The sequence below is a fragment of the Dromaius novaehollandiae genome, chromosome 2 (assembly GCF_036370855.1).
Source record: "Dromaius novaehollandiae isolate bDroNov1 chromosome 2, bDroNov1.hap1, whole genome shotgun sequence".
Lineage (NCBI taxonomy): Eukaryota > Metazoa > Chordata > Aves > Casuariiformes > Dromaiidae > Dromaius > Dromaius novaehollandiae.
In genome coordinates this window covers 6,837,853-6,856,553 of record NC_088099.1, presented here as the reverse complement: position 1 = coordinate 6,856,553, position 18,701 = coordinate 6,837,853, and the positions used below count along the sequence as shown (strand labels likewise).

At 37.2% G+C, this 18,701-nt stretch overlaps 1 protein-coding gene across 1 annotated transcript in view; it reads right to left on the bottom strand.

Moving 5' to 3' along the window:
• Positions 1 to 442: 442 nt before the first annotated feature.
• LOC112981587 (sodium channel protein type 5 subunit alpha-like) overlaps positions 443 to 18,701 on the bottom strand; it is a 35,992-nt gene continuing 17,733 nt past the window's right edge. The window contains exons 14-27 of the mRNA XM_026097347.2: positions 18,357 to 18,557; positions 16,995 to 17,348; positions 15,217 to 15,651; positions 14,126 to 14,263; positions 12,672 to 12,792; positions 10,051 to 10,205; positions 9,224 to 9,397; positions 8,639 to 8,746; positions 6,632 to 6,910; positions 6,071 to 6,124; positions 4,565 to 4,706; positions 3,821 to 3,921; positions 3,131 to 3,401; positions 443 to 1,669 (exon numbers count right to left, since the gene is read on the bottom strand). Coding sequence (XP_025953132.2) covers positions 471 to 1,669; positions 3,131 to 3,401; positions 3,821 to 3,921; positions 4,565 to 4,706; positions 6,071 to 6,124; positions 6,632 to 6,910; positions 8,639 to 8,746; positions 9,224 to 9,397; positions 10,051 to 10,205; positions 12,672 to 12,792; positions 14,126 to 14,263; positions 15,217 to 15,651; positions 16,995 to 17,348; positions 18,357 to 18,557 — 3,732 coding nt within the window. The 3' untranslated portion in view covers positions 443 to 470. The remainder of the gene's footprint in view (positions 1,670 to 3,130; positions 3,402 to 3,820; positions 3,922 to 4,564; positions 4,707 to 6,070; positions 6,125 to 6,631; positions 6,911 to 8,638; positions 8,747 to 9,223; positions 9,398 to 10,050; positions 10,206 to 12,671; positions 12,793 to 14,125; positions 14,264 to 15,216; positions 15,652 to 16,994; positions 17,349 to 18,356; positions 18,558 to 18,701) is intronic.

Genomic DNA, 18,701 nt, shown 5'->3' with positions numbered 1-18,701 from the left:
TTTTAGCTCCTCTGCCTTTTGCAATTTATCTTAAAATTGACATTCTTTTCCCTGTTCTCTAGGAGATCCATTTTTGTTTGAGCTTCCCCCTGCCTCTTAAACTGGGGTGATGGATGTAATGTCTGCAGGCATATCTGTCTCTGCTGTGAATACACCACAGTACTCAGATACCGCAGGAGCTGCTTTGCAGTGGGGTGCCATCAATAAAAAAAAAAAGATTCAAAACCTTTCACAGCTTTTGTTTCTGCATACATAAATATTGAACAAAGCTGAATATAGCAGAGTCAAAGGCTACAACTTTGCAGCTACCACAATTAAGTAATCATCTCCAACTATGTTTAATTGATCTTGATCAACAAACTTTATTGTCAGTGCATGTTTAATGAGGAGGCTGCTTCAGTTGACATGTATTTACAATATCAGCTTCTGTGAACATTTAAAATATTCTTGACAATATTTTCACTGATGAGCTATTTAATACCTGGAGATTGTTGATTATCTGCCAATTCTTCATTCTCAACCGTAAGATTGCCACTACTGGCTCTTATCACACTGTCATATTGTGGAGGAAAAGATGCTGAGGACAAAGTTTCAGACTTGTCTGGACTCCTACCATAGTTTTCATCCATCATAAATGCAATAAGTCCCTCTTTTTCTGGAGCATCCTCTCCCAGAACATCACCATTACAAGTTCTGCGATGGTACAGGTAAGAAGCCTGCTTCATGGAGCGTTGAAGCAAATGACTCCGGTACGCACGTTGGATGACAGTGGCACAAACTTCCTCTTGTTTGTGTCTAAGTGTAGTGGAGATTGGCTCATAGGATATTTTAGAAGGGTTGGCAGCCATGAACTTCTCCTCCATGTTTAATTTCAGAGTATCCATATTCCCATACTCTCCTAAAACTCGTTTGGTAAAAGCAAATAAAATATCCAAGCAATGGATCCTGTCTCCACTGACCATGGGCAGGTCCATTGCTATGAGTTCAACTTTGTTTGGCTTTGGTACACGTAAAGGTTCAGCCAGAGCATCTGCAAAGTCTGAAAGTGCAGAGAAAGCTATAAACTGAGTTGCCTCGGGATCAAACTTCTCCCAGACTTCATAAAAGATATCAAAGTCATCCTCACCTAGAGGCTCTGTACTTTCCTCAGTGGCAACATTGAAGTTCTCCAAAATAACAGCTATGTACATATTTACAACAATGAGAAATGATATAATGATGTAACTTACAAAATAAATAATGCCTATGGCAGGTTTACCACATTCACCTACAACACCACTTATGTTTGGATCACAATACGGTGGTCCAGTGTTTAAAATAGGACTGAGAAGACCATCCCAGCCAGCTGACGTTGTGATTTGGAAGAGACAGAGCATGCTGTTAGCAAAGGTTTGGAAGTTGAACATATCATCAATGCCATCTGCCATCTTCACATAGGCAAAGTTAGCCATGCCAAAAATGGCATAAATGAACATGACCAGAAAAAGCAAGAGGCCAATATTGAACAGAGCAGGTAGGGACATCATTAAGGCGAAAAGGAGAGTTCGAATTCCTTTGGCTCCCCGGATGAGCCTTAGTATTCGTCCAATTCGAGCCAAGCGAATGACCCTGAAGAGTGTAGGTGGTAAGAAATGTTCAAGTGCTTTACCGATGCCAGAAAGCAGTAAGGCTAAAAAGGAGACAAGAATAGTTGGTTAGAAGATCACACTTCTGCTTAATTAGTAATGGAATGAAATGATAATATTTGTACAGCTGAAAAGTACCTTGTGCTAATGCCCTAGCATAACAACTCCTAATAGAAGTTGCAGTTTTTAATAGAGTTGGAAGAAAAGCTGTAGAGGTCAGCAATTATGAACTATGTTCTTCAGCCGCCAGAAGATAGTTTCTGTTGTATAAAGGATGGCAAACACCTTTCTATGCACAGCATTTAGATATGCGTATCAGCCAGCGTTTGTGGGTGATTGTTTTCTGGTTGCATGAATACTTCAGCAAGTGCAGGTTATATATTTATATTCTAATTTTTAGCCTCAAATACTGACATTACAGAGCTAACACATGAGATAACAATAATGTCATGGTCATCATTTATATAATATAGTCAAGATACATGTAAGCAAAAGCACAAAGTGACAAACACAAAACTAAAGTGTGATGTTCTACAATGGCTTTCAGTTCATTCAGGGACATAGCTATACATGGATGTTATTTTATATTTAATTTGCATGACAATTGACAGATGGGTCTAGTGGCTATAGAAGCAGAGGTCTGGCCTGTTAGATTTAGACAGCTTGGATTCATTTTTCTGGTTTCCCACTGCAGGAACTTCCTTTCACAAAGAAGAGCTCTACTCTTTTTGATGCCCAAAACATAACTCATGTTAAAGAAAATAAATATTCTTCTTCCCCAAAATACCTTCTGCTATTTTGGCAGTACTGGCACTAGGAATAGTTAAATTGACAGAAGGGCAGTGTGATTTCAGCTCTTTACCCCATTCTTCCATTGAGATCCCTTGAAATAAAAGCTAACACAATTGGGATTTTTTTTTTCCTGTTCTGTTAGAGGATGTGAAGCCTGAACTTCAATTAGCTATGCCTGAGTTTCAGGACTGTGAATCCTACAGTCTATGTTCTCATTCTGAACTCTATATATTTCAATCCTTTATTACAAGCACAGATGACAGAGAGAAACAATTTTTATCTGATCAAAGATTTATTGGTTGAGAATCATAGCACTAAATCTGTAACAGCTGAAATTATCACATAAAGTGGTATTGGTACTATGGGTCATTAATTCTGTCTTTCAGATGGGGGAAAAAACAAGCTAAACAACCATTATGAAAGATTTATATAACACAGCATTCCTTTTAAAATATTGGTATTTATTAAAATTAAATAATATATTTTTTAAAAAAACATATTTCATGTTATTTTAATGTAACCATAGCTGTTTACCCTCTGATCTTCTTTTATTTTTCATTGTTTCTTTTTAGACTATGTAGTTCTTTTTCCTCAGCACTTCCCAACATTACGCTTCCATTGCAACATTCATTTGCAGCTGATAAATTTTGACTATTTGTTTTTCTGAATAGAATTATATTTAGTAAAGAATTTTCCAGTTCAGTTTTACTTACCAACAAGTGACATGATCACAACAACTAAATCAAATATGTTCCAAGCATTTGAGAAATAGTATTGCCTCAGAGCCACCAATTTCAGCACGCATTCTGCAGTAAAGATAGCAACAAAGAGTATATTGATTTTGTTAAGAACGTAAGTCTTTGTTTCACTTTGGTCATCCGTTTCCACCATCATGGTGATCATGTTGAGGCAGATGAGAATCATGATGATGACATCAAAGGCTTGACGTGTTACAATGTCAAAAAGGAACCCTTGGTATTTGTTCTATAGGAAGAAAATACATCTAGCATTAGCTATAGAAGTAGGGAGTATTCATCTGTATATATTTACTAACAGCTCAATTTTTATGTTACAAAGTCATTTAACTGTGATAAGGACAGAGATATTTAAGAAAGTAGAATATAAAAATGACATTAGAACTCCCTTCTCATCCTGACATTTAATCAGTTCCAAGGTGAATATATAATCCAATAATATTTAGGCACAAAACTTAATAAATATTTAACCTGTAAAATCTTTCAGTGCAATTTTTTTATATGGAATTGACTTTAAGAGCACAATTTGAATATCAATGTAAAGACACTATAAATAATTTATGTACAATATATTAGTGTAGGCACTTTTCAGTGAATTAAGTTAATTTCACAATGTATTTTTCTTTGGAGGAGTTCAGACCCTCTTACCAAAGGTCTTGGAACAGGCTTTTGAGGTTTCTTGGATCCCAGCTTTTTCATTGCATTATAATATTTTTTCTGTTCTTCTGTCATAAAGATATCTTCCCCACCTAAGTATATAAAGAAATGTCACTGTTACTGTTGATGAGAAAGCAGCATTATTGTAGCTAAGAAGCCTAAAATACTGGAAACTAACATTTCTTTCTTATTCATGTCTTGCTGGGTGTGCTAGGGTACTAGCCCTTTTCATAATTTGTAATAGGCCCCAAAGAAACACAGTGGCATAAACCATATATTTCACAGAATAGAAATTCTACGGTGGAACTTGGCAAGTTCAGAAAACATGAAAGCAACAGAGCAATGAAAACCTGGATGAGAACAACCTTTTCCCTGCTTCCCCACATCCTGCTCTTGTCAAACATCCAAAATACTTATCACAGCATCTGTCTCCAACCACCTTCTAAATAAACAGTCTCCTGCAGTGCTCAGCACCAAGGGTAGGAGCAGCATTTCATGGGGCTGCAGAGCTGATGTCATAGCCTTGGAAACTTTGGGAAAGAGTTGTGTGTTCATGTTATAGGGGAAAAGAAAGGAGGAAGAACCTCACCCATAATGTTACTTCTGCTAACTTCATTATTAAATGCTATTGTAAATGCAAATAGACGTTTCAGATGTCGTGTTTAGCAGGAACTTTGTACTCTAAAGATAGTATGCTAGAGAGAGAGTCGATGCTTGGGAGCACTGCCAGTATACTTATCTTTTTCTTTTGTTGGTTGAAGTTGTCAATAATAACACCAACAAAGAGATTCAGGGTAAAGAAAGATCCAAAGATGATGAAGTTCACAAAGTAGAGATACATTGATAGACTATATTCCATTCGTGGCTGTTCATTTTTCTGCAGAAATGAAAAGCAAAATGAAAAATGACCAACAGCAACGTGGCCACAATCCAGAATAATCTTCTTTTTGCAAATCGATACTGCAAAGTCTGACAGAAGTAGGGTATAGTTTATAACAACCAATAGTACTTAACACAACATTTTATACGTGGTACCAGAGGAAGGAGCATGAAATTGTGGAAGGAAGTAACATTTGAAATGTCATTACTTGATGCACTGAAATCCTAGAAGCTCATAGGAGATCAAGAGACACTTTACACAGAGGACATGTTTGATCAGATGGTGACTACTATCTGTTATGCTATGCCAAATAATGATGAAATGATATGCCAGATGAAACACTTGAGATAAAACTAACCAGACAGTATGTCTTTAAAAAAATGGTATTTCAACAAAGTGTTAATGCTATGACAGTTTGTCAGTTTGACCTCTTTTACAATGTTTGTTTCTGCATTTTCTGACTAGATCATTGCAGAGTGGGATAATGTAATTCATGCTGGTGCTGAATATATTTGCACTGAATAACCCATAGAACAAAAATTTATTCTTTGACTAATGGTGAATGGAGTTTAGCTTTATTTTTCACTTCTTTATTTTTTTTTCTAAACAAGCTGAATTTTTTTCTTTTTAAACCTGACTTAAGATACTACCAAATGTATTTGATTCAGGCCCCACTGAAGTCAATAGAAATAGTTACTGAATTGGACATTCTTGACACATTTTTCCACAAGTGTCAACCAACCTTCATCTTCTTCTGATGAGAATGGGAGCTGTAAAGTGCCCAGCACTTGAAAAATCAAGCAAACCATTTAGAAGTCTAATCTCAAGCTCTTAGTTTTCAAAGTGTTGGCCTAGATATGTTTTTTCTTCTCAGCAAAAAAAGCTCTTATTACTATTAGGGATAAAAATAAAACTAAAAGAACAGATCTAAACTCCCCTGCTGGCCGACAGAGATCCAGTTAGCAGAGTCAATGGAGTCTAGAGAGGTGTTTATCTGATCAATATAGATATCCAGGGTGAGCTGAACAGATCTCTAGATCCTTCAGGCATATTGACTAGATCTCCATTAACCATAATAGATGCTTGGATGCCAAGCTGACACGGAGACCTTACACCATGGATAGATTCATTTAGGTATATGGATCTGGAGTCAGATCCCACTCACTGGTAGAGCAGGCTAGCGTTATGATACTGCAGGTCATTCACAGATGAGATGTTTGCATCGGATGATAGAAATAATTGCTGGAAAGCTTTAGCACAGGCAAACAGCAGATATCAACAACACGTGAAAAATCATGAAAGCAGGACAGAGAACTGAAGAGGTGCTTTTCAGAAAACACAGTTTAAAAGTAGTGACTAACCTCTCGTGAATCTACTGCCGCATACATAATGTCCATCCAACCTTTAAATGTTGCCTAGAAAGAGAGGAAGATTATGGAAAATTTGTTGAACTTTTAGGGTGAAAGTCTTCATGCCATCTGCAATATCTAGGTAACACTGATTGGGGAAAGAGGCTGTGGTGTGGGCACAAACATATTGCACCAAATTCTGACTTTAGAGAAACTTGCCAGTGCTCTGCGTGTGACACCCTCAGCCCCCAGGGCGAGAAAGCTTGTGAGGGAAGGACAGCACACGTTGTACGAGTATCCTGCCACAGCCAGTCCTTCACCACACGGGCTACTGAAGGCCTTGCAACCCTCACAGCTGAGCAAATCTGAACTGTGGGGGGTCAGCTTGTCCACATGTGAGAATACCCCACCTTTTTTCCATTTGCAGGCACTAGCAACATTGCTATTTGAACACCCAGCTACGAGGGAAGAGCGGGTTGCGTGAGACCACCCTTTTCCATCACCCACAGCGATGAGTTAAGGGTTGGCCGGATGCTGGGGCCATCCTGGTTAGTGAAGGTGAACAGCACTTACCACCTGAAGAAGAGCCAGGTAACCAGAGCCAACATTATCGAAATTGACTTTAACATTGACCCAGAATATTTTTCCTGTATTATTGTAAGTTTTACAGTCTGATATGTTATTAATAGAACTATTTAATTCTGAATCTTCTTCTGTCAAATTGACACATTTCCCAAACTTTCCAGCAAACAGGTTCACTCCCATGATGCTAAAGATGAGCCAGAAGATGAGGCAGACAAGCAGGACATTCATGATGGAAGGGATGGCTCCCACGAGGGCATTGACTACCACCTTTGGTGAAATGGGAGAGAAGGAATATAGTTGCTTAAACAAAGACAGGCGCAATTATCCGCTCACTGCAACGAACTGCTACAAAAAACCCTAAGCTCCCCTTGGCCATCTCAGCAAACAGCAACCTAATTTTTTCCCATCTCAGATGTGACTAGTACCTTGAACAAAGATTCACAGATGTATTGTATTTGTGAGATTAGTCCCTTGCATTACAAACTCTTCGGGAAAAAGAACCATTATGTTTTCAAAGGAACAGCTGGTTTGTTTTGGTTTGCTGTGAAACACCACCACATAAGTATGCTATGCAAGTCCATCCCCTTTTGATAACTTTCCCTTGTTTTTTTGTTTTTTGGGTTTTTTTTCTAACTTTTATAACACTGATTTATGGATGACTCTTCCATGAGCACTAATGCAGGGAGAATGTTTTATTAAGACTGTGAAAAGTAGTTTTTAGAGGACCACTAGTGAATCTCTGCTAGTCCTTTGCTGGACCCATTATTTTTTTACAGGATTATTGTTGTATTTGGGATCCATAATCATGAGCTAGGGACTTTCTGTGCTAGATGCTGTACAATCCCGGAAAAAATCCATTTAGTGTTTAAGTGTACGCCAAGGCATAACAAATTGCTTTACAAAATGCAGCAGTGAAAGGAAACAATGAAATTATATCTTTAAGTTTTGCAGGCAGTGAAGTCAGCACATCAAAGCCTAACTGCTGCCAGGTAGCAAACAAGAACTTTATGGAATACAATAAAAATGAAAAAGCTTTGTGAACATTTTTGGAGAACATGTCACCAGCATTTTATGTAGCAAGATAGAAAGTATGATGGTACCTATTTTGAAATCCACTCCAGATTTGGAAATTTTTGGCAGTAAATTAATTGAAAGAATGTCTCAATTTCTCTGCCTTCACAGGGACAATATTGCAATGAGAGGGATTTCACTTTCACTTCCAAAAGATATTCAAAAGTAATACATCTCAACATCACTGAGTTTGTGTTCCCATGAAAATGTCCAGCAGTGATATTATATATTATCTATATTCACACGCCAGAGTATATTCCATAGACCCAGAAGTTACTTTTGCCCAGACACTGCTGTGGCTATTATTACTGTTTCACATTACAGTGCACAGATGTGTTTTGCATATGACTAGCTGCAACAAATCTCTCTGCTTTTACATGATGGAGGATTTGTAATCAAAGTCATCACATTTTCTTTTGATGGAAAACGCATCAAATAATCTACAGAGACATGTTCCTGCTTTTTGTAAGAAATAACAATTTGGACAAAGTACCACTTAATAGTCTAGAGCTCTTGTAAATCAATCTGACAAAAAACTTGCAAAAACGAGGTGATTCACTTTTTTCTGAATTAGCTTTCCAATAGATTTCCGAATGAAAATTGTGTTCATGGTACTTATTTTATTTTTGGTCATCTCAATAAGGCAAGAAGACAGGAATGACTGAGCGGCACTGGAGCAGAGTTTTGCTGGGTCTAGGTCTAGTTTCAGCAATGGCCATCCCCAGTCGCTTAAGGAAAATCTATAAGGAGCACACAAGTTCAGAGGAACCTGGCAAATGTGCCTTTTAAAAATTAGTCTTGTAGACCCTAAACTTTATGTGGTGGGGGCCTGCCAACCTCCTAAAGACACATAAAGTGTCTCACATAAAGTGAGTTATGACACTGTTATTAGTACAACAGGCTTTAATTGATGTTCAGTCTTACCCTCATCCCTTCAAATCGTGACAATGCTCTCAAGGGTCTCAGAGCTCGGAGAGTCCTCAGAGATTTCATATAACCAAGTGAACTACCTACGATGTTCATTAAAGAGACCTGAATGGAGATACAAGAGAAAGTATTAGCAAAGTTCTGGCCTCTGCTTCTTTTACTCCCTTTCAAAATAATCATCTTATTGGTGAAAGTGGAGAAGAGTAGCCTGCAAACACAGGTGTATGTTTTCTACATCTGGAAATTTAAGGATGAAATTTGCACTCCACTTAAACCAATGATAAAATACACTATATAGGGGTGCTAGATTTTGCTCAGCATAATTTCTCCAAACTTGGGTTTGATATGGATGTTTAGAATATTACAATGGGAGGGATTTAGAGGCCAAATTGTGAACAAGTCTTCAGTGTCCAGAGTGTGATGTCCCCAAAATCATCATTAAGGTAAGGTAAGAGCTCAGTGCTTCCCGAAAGATAGTTTCCCTTTCAAGCTGTCTTAAATTCACATCTGAAAAAGAATCAGCTGTTCTGCTGCTACTCCCTGCGTTAGGACCTTCCTGGAAAAGTCTAGGGCAGAACTTACTTGTACGATAAGGAAGTCCAGCCAGCACCAGGCATTGGTGAAATACTTCTTGAAGCCATAAGCCACCCATTTCAGGAGCATCTCCAGAACAAAGATGAAAGTGAAAATTTTGTCAAGAAATGCCAACATAATTTTAATACTTCTTCTCTCGTTTATATGGATATCTTCAAATGCCTGAAATGATAATATATAGATAAATGCCTGAAATTATAATATATAGATAAACAGAAAAAGTCAGAGATGACCTTCACAAAATGATAGTCCTCTTCTGGACATTCAATATGTGATTTACACAGATTTGAACCTCATCTGCATTTACTCAGATATATATCAACTCAGAAATTTAATTCTTCTGTCCTTTCTCTTTCTCTGTATCGTATACCTCGGTGGGGACACACACACATGCACACTGAGATCCTAGGAGGAAAGTATATTTTTAGAAATTTAGTTCAACAAGCTTATGCTCTCAAGAGAATTAAAATACTAGGAGTCATATATTTGTTTTAATGATATATAAAATATATACATATTTCACAGTTGTGGAATATCTCCCAGAGAAAGCCATTAAAATTCAGTATGCAGCTGGAATGGAAATAGCTTCTGAGAGTTATATATTTTTAGAGTTGCTCAGTCTCACTCATAATTTGCAATAAACAATAGATTTGTAATATTTACAATAGTGAATGACTCCTGTGTGAAGCCTCTTTCCTTTTCCTCCTGATGACTTTGAAGATAAATCTTGTCTCCTCTGCTAAAAACACTTTGCTGCATGCAAATCAAAGCTAAAAATACTTCTAAATAAATATATGAAATTGTGTTAAACTAACCAGGGCTCCACTGCTCAGAAGAATCATGAATATGATAAAGGATTCAAACCAGGAATGTTCAACAATTTGGTAGCAAGTTTTTCTCAGGTCCCACCACGTTTGTCCTCCCAAGGTTATGGCTTTACCCGCATAACAACGAAAGTATCGAGCACAACCTAAGAGGGAGAGATGCACACAGCAAGGAATGCACACACAAGTGAAGGGTTACCCAGGAAAATTCTGAGTGGACGGGAAGTCCTTGGTCACCTTAAGTGGACATTTTTGTTGGTTCCTTTTCATCTGTTTTGCCATGAGAAAAAAATTAGGAAATACATATTTAAATAGGAATTAGGGGAAAAAATACATATGTACGTGTATGCACATATATTTAATAAAGCTGCTGTAGTGCCTTTGAGCAACACATTATTTCCAAATACTTCTGAGACATTGGCTCTCAGGTAGCTGCTGTTTGGGCTCACAAGATTTCAGGGCTGGAGGAAGATCCCTATTGTTGCAAAAGACTATCAATTTTTGAACACCGTTTTTGGGAAACTGTCCCATAATACACCAGGACAAAAAGGCTTAGAGACAAAGAAGATAATACTGTTATCTTTAACACTGCAGCATTATACCTTACCTTGCAAGGTCCATTCATTCATTTATTTATTTGCTTCTGAATGTACAAGGCATCTGATTTTAAATCACATATAACCTGTAAGAATACGCCTAATTGTTAGGCTGACTAAAAGGAGATGTTTCCTTGTGAACTGAGCAGATTATTTCTGTGATTTTTAGTACTTCTTACAAGTGGCACTGGCAGCATTGCCTGTTGAGTTTTCCTGAAACATCCCATTGTAAAATCCTGTTTCCAGTAGATTATTCATTTTATTAACTGACTTTGGGTGACATTTTCCTTACTGTCTGCTCTAGGCTAATTCATGTTTTCATTATTGTGGAAAAAAGGTAGGAGGCTTCTGTCATCTCCAAAAATGAAAAAAATATATATCATGCCTTTCTATATTACATATAGGCTGTATTACATATACACTGTATTATATATAAATTTGTGTGTGTATATATACAGATAGATAGATATATTATCTAACTCACATATATATGATACTATATAATCTATGTAAAAAATCTGATGATCTTTCCTTTAATAACCCCTTTTTCTCCAGTAACTTGGATCTGGTTTGGGGGATTAGGCACGGAATGGCACTTGCACAAGATAATGACCTTTTCCTAGTGTGCAGAAATCTATGTGAGATGCAGATTTGTTATACCTTCAGCTGAATTCTGTAATGATTTGGCCACAGCAGGCACACTTTGGCCTGGCACTATGGCACGTGATACAAGACATTTCATTGTTTTTCTCTGCACCCAGATTTTGGAGCTGAAATGGGGAGAGAAAACCTTAATCTGTTTTGCCCTGATGGCTGTGCTGACAAATATAGCCATCTATAATGTAGTTTCGACGAAAATCCTGCAGCTCAGAAATCTGACATCTGTATTATTAACGTACCATTTGTGGTCTTTCTGAAGAGATAAAAGCAAACTGTAATAGAAGCATGGTAAATCTTCCTTAGGATTTATGGTGCATAACATTATAATAGTAAAAAAGACATTATAACGCATGAAGTACTTTGTTCACAGAGACAACATCTCTCTAGCTTTGAATAATTTGTACTTGCTTTGCTGTTACTGATCGAATCCTAAAACGGTGCGCTAGAAATTTCATGGACAGAAAAAGGGCACAGGAGAAAAGGCCAGCGCTGCAGAGCGGGGCAGGGAGGCGATGGGAGTAACTAGAGCCAAATGAGCACCAGGAACATTTTTGCTAAAGTTATAATTCATTTAATATAACAGGGTAATCTGGAAGAAAAGATTCTACACACTGACTTGGACAATATAGTTTATTCACTCCTGTCTAATACCGAGACTGCAGTGATTACCCCTGGCTGTCAGTAATGACCGTTATTTGGGAAAAATCTAATGAACTATTTCTTTTTTCTTATGGAAACCGCTTATTGTTATATATGTTTGAGTAGGAAACATTCACAAAAGTACCGAGTACAACCTATAATGAAAATCTGTGAAGCTACACAGAAGTTGCACAATGATTTGAAAAAGGGATTCCCCATTTATCATCCCATAGAAATTCAACTTCATCCTGACATCTTCTCTCTGCTATTTCACACCTTCAATCATTACAGGGATTTGTTCACAAAACGTTGTTCAAGGAATAAGCATTTATATTGGTGTAAAGGACGAGTAAAGCTGACGTGCCAAGTGCCTTGTGCCAATGCCCGTGTCAGGTGGGAACTGCCCCCACACATTTCTCCTGCACTCATGCCCTAAAGTAGCTTTGATGCAGTCCTGCGGAGCGGGATTCACCTCACCTCCTTGCAGGCATCGCATATGCCCAACTCTGGGCCTCAGTATCTAAAGAAAGGGAGATTATTCTTCACGTGCCATGATCTCTCCATTGACTAGAGAGCGACAGATCAGACTAGATGCCTGATTTGTGGCCAACTAAAATTAAGTGAAATTAGTCTCGCCCTACTGGCTCAGCATCACTAGAGAAATAGGTTATTTTTGACTGTTCTCTTTTCTCATTAGTGAAAATACCTGAATATTACCTTCTGGAAAACATGTGTCTGGGTTCTTTAAGTCTTCAGCAAACTCTGGAATCTGCCTCAAAAGATCTTCGGGATTCATCAGGTCCACTGTGCTGCCTTCAGAAGAGCTGACATTGTCAAACTGCTAAACAAAATAAAATCAGGTATTGATTCTTCCTACATTTGGCCCCAGTTCAAAAAATTTGTCCCTGAGAAATTGCAATTAAAAAAATAAAAAAATTAAAGCTTGGCTATGTACTAATATTTCAAATAGCGTTACTAAAGGAATGGACTTTGATTTTAAAAGTGTATGAGCTTAGAAATACCTCCAGGTGCATTCAAATGAAAGTCAAAGCTATATACTTACAAAGTATAAATGCATATCTGTCTATCTACATGAACCATCTTAAACTATCTAATGAGCCTGCAGATTGAAGGGATTGCAATTTTTTTACAGGTACACGTAGTCCTCAAACTTGGATAAGCTTTAACTGGGCTAAAAACAAGAAAACATCGGAGAATACATTTAAACTGGAGAACCAGATAAATATATTGTTGCATCAGAAATGCTCAAGAAAGTACTTATGAAGTTGAAACTGGAATCATATATATTCTCTGCTTGCAAAACTTCTTACAATCCCACCACACGTAATATATAACATATAACAAATCAGCAGTTTGTTACCAATTAATTATTCTAGGCTTTTGTTTATGTTTCCAAATTGCTGGGGAAGACTGTTACTTTCTGAATGTATCTTTTATTCAAATTTATTCTAAAATATTTTTCTGAATAACTACTGCCTTTAGTTTCTTTGTGAGCAACTCATTTAAAGTATTATCTTTCCTGGAACTGAGATATTTAGGATACAAGTGGACTTGCAGGAATTTCCCACTTTTACTTGGAAGCATAACACTCCTTTAATGCCGCTCTTTTTTTTTTCTGACTCAGGTTTCAAGAAATACAAAATAGCAGAGAGAATTTTTAAAATGATTTATCTGAATCACATAATTTTAGAGTCCTTCTGTTTCTGAGTAGTCTCTTTTCCACACTATATAGGTATGTATGTATATGTAGGTGTATATATAGATGTATATTTTAGCGAATACGTAGAAACCCAGCACAGGTTTAGTTTTGTTCACAGAATCCTGCCTCCACCGTTAACCAGACAGACCAGCTGCTTCGAGCTCAGCATCACTAACGCTACTAAACTGAGCTCTCACGCTGCATTGCAGGGGCTGCCCAGAAGATACTATGAACCCTTGAGTGAGTAACTTATCTATGGAGTCCCACTGCAATAGAATTAGAAAGGGCTTATGCATTAAAACGAATTAGAAAACATCCCTTCCCCAGAATTGAACTTCATTTTTCCATTTCCTGCAGTCTTTATTCAACTCCAGCAAATCCTAGAACAGAAATGTACATCAGAGCTCGACCAGAATTGGAAGCTCAATGTCATACAACAGAACTCTGTTACCTCCTTTTGCTCTGGTGATGCCTTCCTGTCCTTTCCTAGGCAAGGGACACTGAATTCTTCAGAGGAAAATCCTGATCCTTTACTCCAGCTTCCTGAACTTTTCCCTCGTTCTCCCCTTTGCCTCAGCTGACTTTCCTCCTGAAAATAATATGTGGATTAGAGTGGGTTTTTTTCTCCTTTCTAGGGGTGAACTAGTTGGAAGAGAAAGAAATAGAAGTGGTACAAATCATTTAAAGTAGGGCTCCCTGGACAAGACAAGTCATGCAGATATAATCATTTTGAGTCTCTGACTCTACCTAGGGATAGAAAGAGGGAAGTTTTTCTCCATGGGCATACAGTAAATTAAGGAATTAGTAATTTGTCAAACAGTCCAAAGCCCGACCCAGCGACTATGGAAGTGAAGTGAGAATTTTTTCGTATGGATTAAGATGGAACTTACAGTAGGAAAATTTGGAACCAGAAAGGGAGTGTTCTGTGGTTAAAATAGAATTGAAGAATTCAGAGAAAACATAAAGAAATAGGATTACTTATGCTACCATATTAAAAAACATGAACTTAATAGATCCATCCCATATTTAATCCTTCCACCTTGTTCTAATAATTACTATATTCTGTATGCTCAAAGACAAAAAACAAAGAGTGGACCACAGTTAAGAGTTCGTACTACGAGTCCATGATAATATGTTCTTTATGTAGCACATATGTTTTTCCTCTGTCACGTAAATAATGCCAAAATAGGTTAACAAATTGCAAAGTCACAAAGGACTGCTGCAGTTATCTACCAGCACTCTATGAACTATGCAATTATCTGTACATAACACAACATGTCTTCTAGTAACTCTTGCAGCAAACCCAACAATATGTGGTCTTTCTTTAAGATCATAAACAATCTTGATTTTAGGAGGCTCCAAGTGATCAACAAATCCTCACTCTAAAGATTTGTATTTTTGGTTCTAGTTCAGAATTTTGTAACCATCTGGAGATGGATACACATATGCCATCCTGTTCTGCTAGAGACAGTCTTCTAAGATACATACATCCCTCAAAATTTATGTTGTAAGCTAGTATCCAAACACAAATACATTTATTACCGTTTTGTTGTACTCTGTGTCTGTAGATGTGCTCAGTTTATCATCTTCTTCAAAACCCTCACTTATATTCTCTGCCTCAGCAATTGGGACACAAACAAATATATTGGGATTGTTAATAAAATCTTCAAGACCAGAGAGTTTGTCCCTATTTTTCTCAGCTCCCTCATTACTGTAATTCTCTTTACAATTTTTTGTTTGTGTTTCAAAACCAAATTGGTTCTGGGCAGTCAATTTAATTTTCTTTCCATGTGCTTTCTTCAGATGCCTGAGCTCTCCGCAACAGGTATCCCAGGTAACACTCTTCACAAGGTGAAATCCCTTGTGAATCCGAGCAAAGGCAACCCGAAGATTATTCATCTCTCCATCATCTTCTGCTGTCTGGAGGCAGTCAGTGCTGAAGGAATTCAGTAGTAGTGCAATGAACAAGTTGAGAACCTGAAAGTCATTGAAATTAAAAAAAAAAAATCATGAGAATATCATTCAGAAATTTAAATTCTAACTTGGAAAAATACAGCTGCTATCAAAGTTTGGTCTTGCCGAACAAACTAAAACAAGGCAAAGAAGAAATGACCATGATCGCATTATTGTTGATGAGACAAACTTATCTCTCAGAAAGCTTTATGTTGCCATGACACTCTCCATACCAGAAGTTATTTAAAATAACAGCTGAGACAGATCTATGCATGCCAATTGCCAATATTTAACACAAACAACATTTCAAAGGTTATAATAGTAGCAAAGACTATGGACATGGCTAATTAGTTTAATTATGTCACTTTCCTCAGGCTCAGCAATTCTATCAAATCTGCAACACTCTTAAAATCAAAACCAGGTTTCTCAAATTGAGCTTTCCTTCCTGCTTTTCAGTACATTTAAAAAGAAGAATTTATAAACTTTTTATTATTATTATTGGCAGAGGGTGTGGGGGAGGCAAGTTTCAACTTTTTCCTAAATTCCAGTTTATTTTAACTCAGATTCCAGTTTAGAATGGGATTTATGTAGCTTAACTTTTAGCACGTCAGAATTGGGCAGATGGTCAGTGAAGAATATTAGCCCTCCAGAGACCAGTTCTTTCCACCTGCCTTAGTTATTCACCTTTTAGGAAAATAGCTCAAACCCTTGGATGCCCCTCTGTTTCTGTTGATAATAAGAGAGCCTCAATGAGTAGCTTAGCTTAAGCACTGAACAGTGCTGACAGTTAACTTTACATGATACGGATCTCACTTGCCATGGTGGGAATGACTGACATAAGCTGTTGCCTTTGGATATGAATACACTTACAGAGGATTCATTTATACACAGGATTAAAGAAAACCGTGATTTCAATGATAGGAATGTAGACTCTGCGATTTGCCTATCACAAATTCATACTCATGAGATCTTCAACAAAATCCAGATTTTGATTTACAGAGGGATTTATCACTTAATCCCATTAATTCAAGGAGGCAAACCTTAAACTTTAGTGATTATTTACATCCAGATCCTGAGAGATGAAGGAAAAATATTTGCCTCTGTTATTTTAATTGGAAAGTTGTTTGTTGCTGAATTCCACATCACATTGTCACATGAAAGAGTCAAGTGATGTTGTGCACAAAGCATCATGCTGACAATATGGACAGAAGCTCAGGGATGAAAAGCAAAAGTATCTTTTGTAGACTGTAGTGACACATATAGGTCTTCTACCTCTGTTTTGGGGAAGTACTCCTTATTAACAGAAAACCAGTTAAGTATATTCTACTATTCACAGGATAAAGAGAGGAAAAATATCAGAAACTCACCACTAAATTTCCTATCACCATGACCAGCAAAAAGACAAGGAGGCACAATGGTTGTTCAGCTACCACCATGCAATCCCACATGGTCTCAATCCATTCTCCACACAGAATTCGGAAAATTACGAGGAAAGAGTGGAAAAAGTCCATCATATGCCAGCGCAGTTTGCCATTTTTTGTTATTTTAAGGCTGTTCTCCCCATAACTTCTTCCAAAAAGTTGCACCCCTACTATAGCAAAAATAAAAACTATGATTGCCAGGACGAGGGTCAGATTACTCAGTGCACCCAATGAGTTGCCAATGATTTTAATAAGAGTGTTTAAAGTTGGCCAGGACTTTGCCAGTTTGAAGACCCTCAGCTGTGTAAAAAGATAAAGCATAGTATTAGACATCAGTAGAGATAACCCATCTTTGCACCATTCAAAATTTGCAAAAAACATTTTATAAACATTCTGAACTGTTCCAATAATATAAAGTGTACGTCACTGTGACACCAAGCTGTGACCAACATAGTATATCTATGAATTTGTGTATGTGTTATATCCCTTTCCTCTGCATGCTTTCACCTGTTTGTTTCTTGAGAGTGGGATTCTTTGCACCTCACTTTAGCTTAAATCACGTGTCTGATTTAAACTAACCAGCTACTTTCTCTTTATAGCCAGGGTGGAGAGAGAGACACCTCCAGAAGGTGACTTGTGTGTAGTTTTGGAGGGCTGTTCTGCTACAATAAACATGTTTTCCTAAAGCTATCTCCATTAAAAGTATAGCTTTTTGTTTTTAACTTTGGCAATATTGCAAAAATAAACAACCTCCTTAAGGACCAGGCTAATATGAGTCCCTGGTAAGTGTTTGGTACACACAGACAGGTATGAATACAATCCACTTTACGTGGTTTATGGCAGCTAATTTACATACGACAAAGAACCAAATTTAGGAATCTGGATGCTGTATTATGATAAAAGGCGGCTAACTTTTGGAAGCACAACTCAAGCACCCAAATCAGCCCATAGTATATGATATGAATGCCTTCTCTTCGATTTATGCCTGTTTTTAAGTATACTTTTTTCTATACTCCACTTTTTTTCCTAAGACTACCTGTTGTAGTTTTTCTTATCAATATCAGTTTTATAATATCTCTAATCTGGAATACTTTTTCTCAGAATATTTCTCACTATATTCAAAGTAAATAGACGTGACATTGAAGTTTGACTCTAACATCTTAATGAGTTTAACAATATATTTCTTTTTCCCACTACTGAGATTAAAAAAAAAAAAAAATGCTTTGTCCTAACTGCAGACCATAGAAATCTTCTCTACGATATTCATAACATAATGTTTTATGCAACTGATTCGGCATGAGGCATTACCAGTCTGAAGGATCGTAAAACTGACATGGTTCCTCCTTTTCTCCTTTCTTTCTTGCTTTTGTGTTTGGGAAAACTCAGTTCAATTAAGCTCAACGCGACAATTACACTGTCAAAAATATTCCAGTGCTGCTGAAAATAATAATAGGGATCTAGAGCAATGATTTTCAAGATCATTTCTGCGGTGAAGATTCCTGTAAATACCTGTAACAAAGGAATAGTAAGTAGCATCAGCCTAAGAGTTGCCATGAATATATCTGATCTTTAGATCATGTTCCTACAAGGACAGTAACAGTCATGGACAGGCCAACGAAGTCCACTTTTATTAACTTTTAATGCACTTTCAAT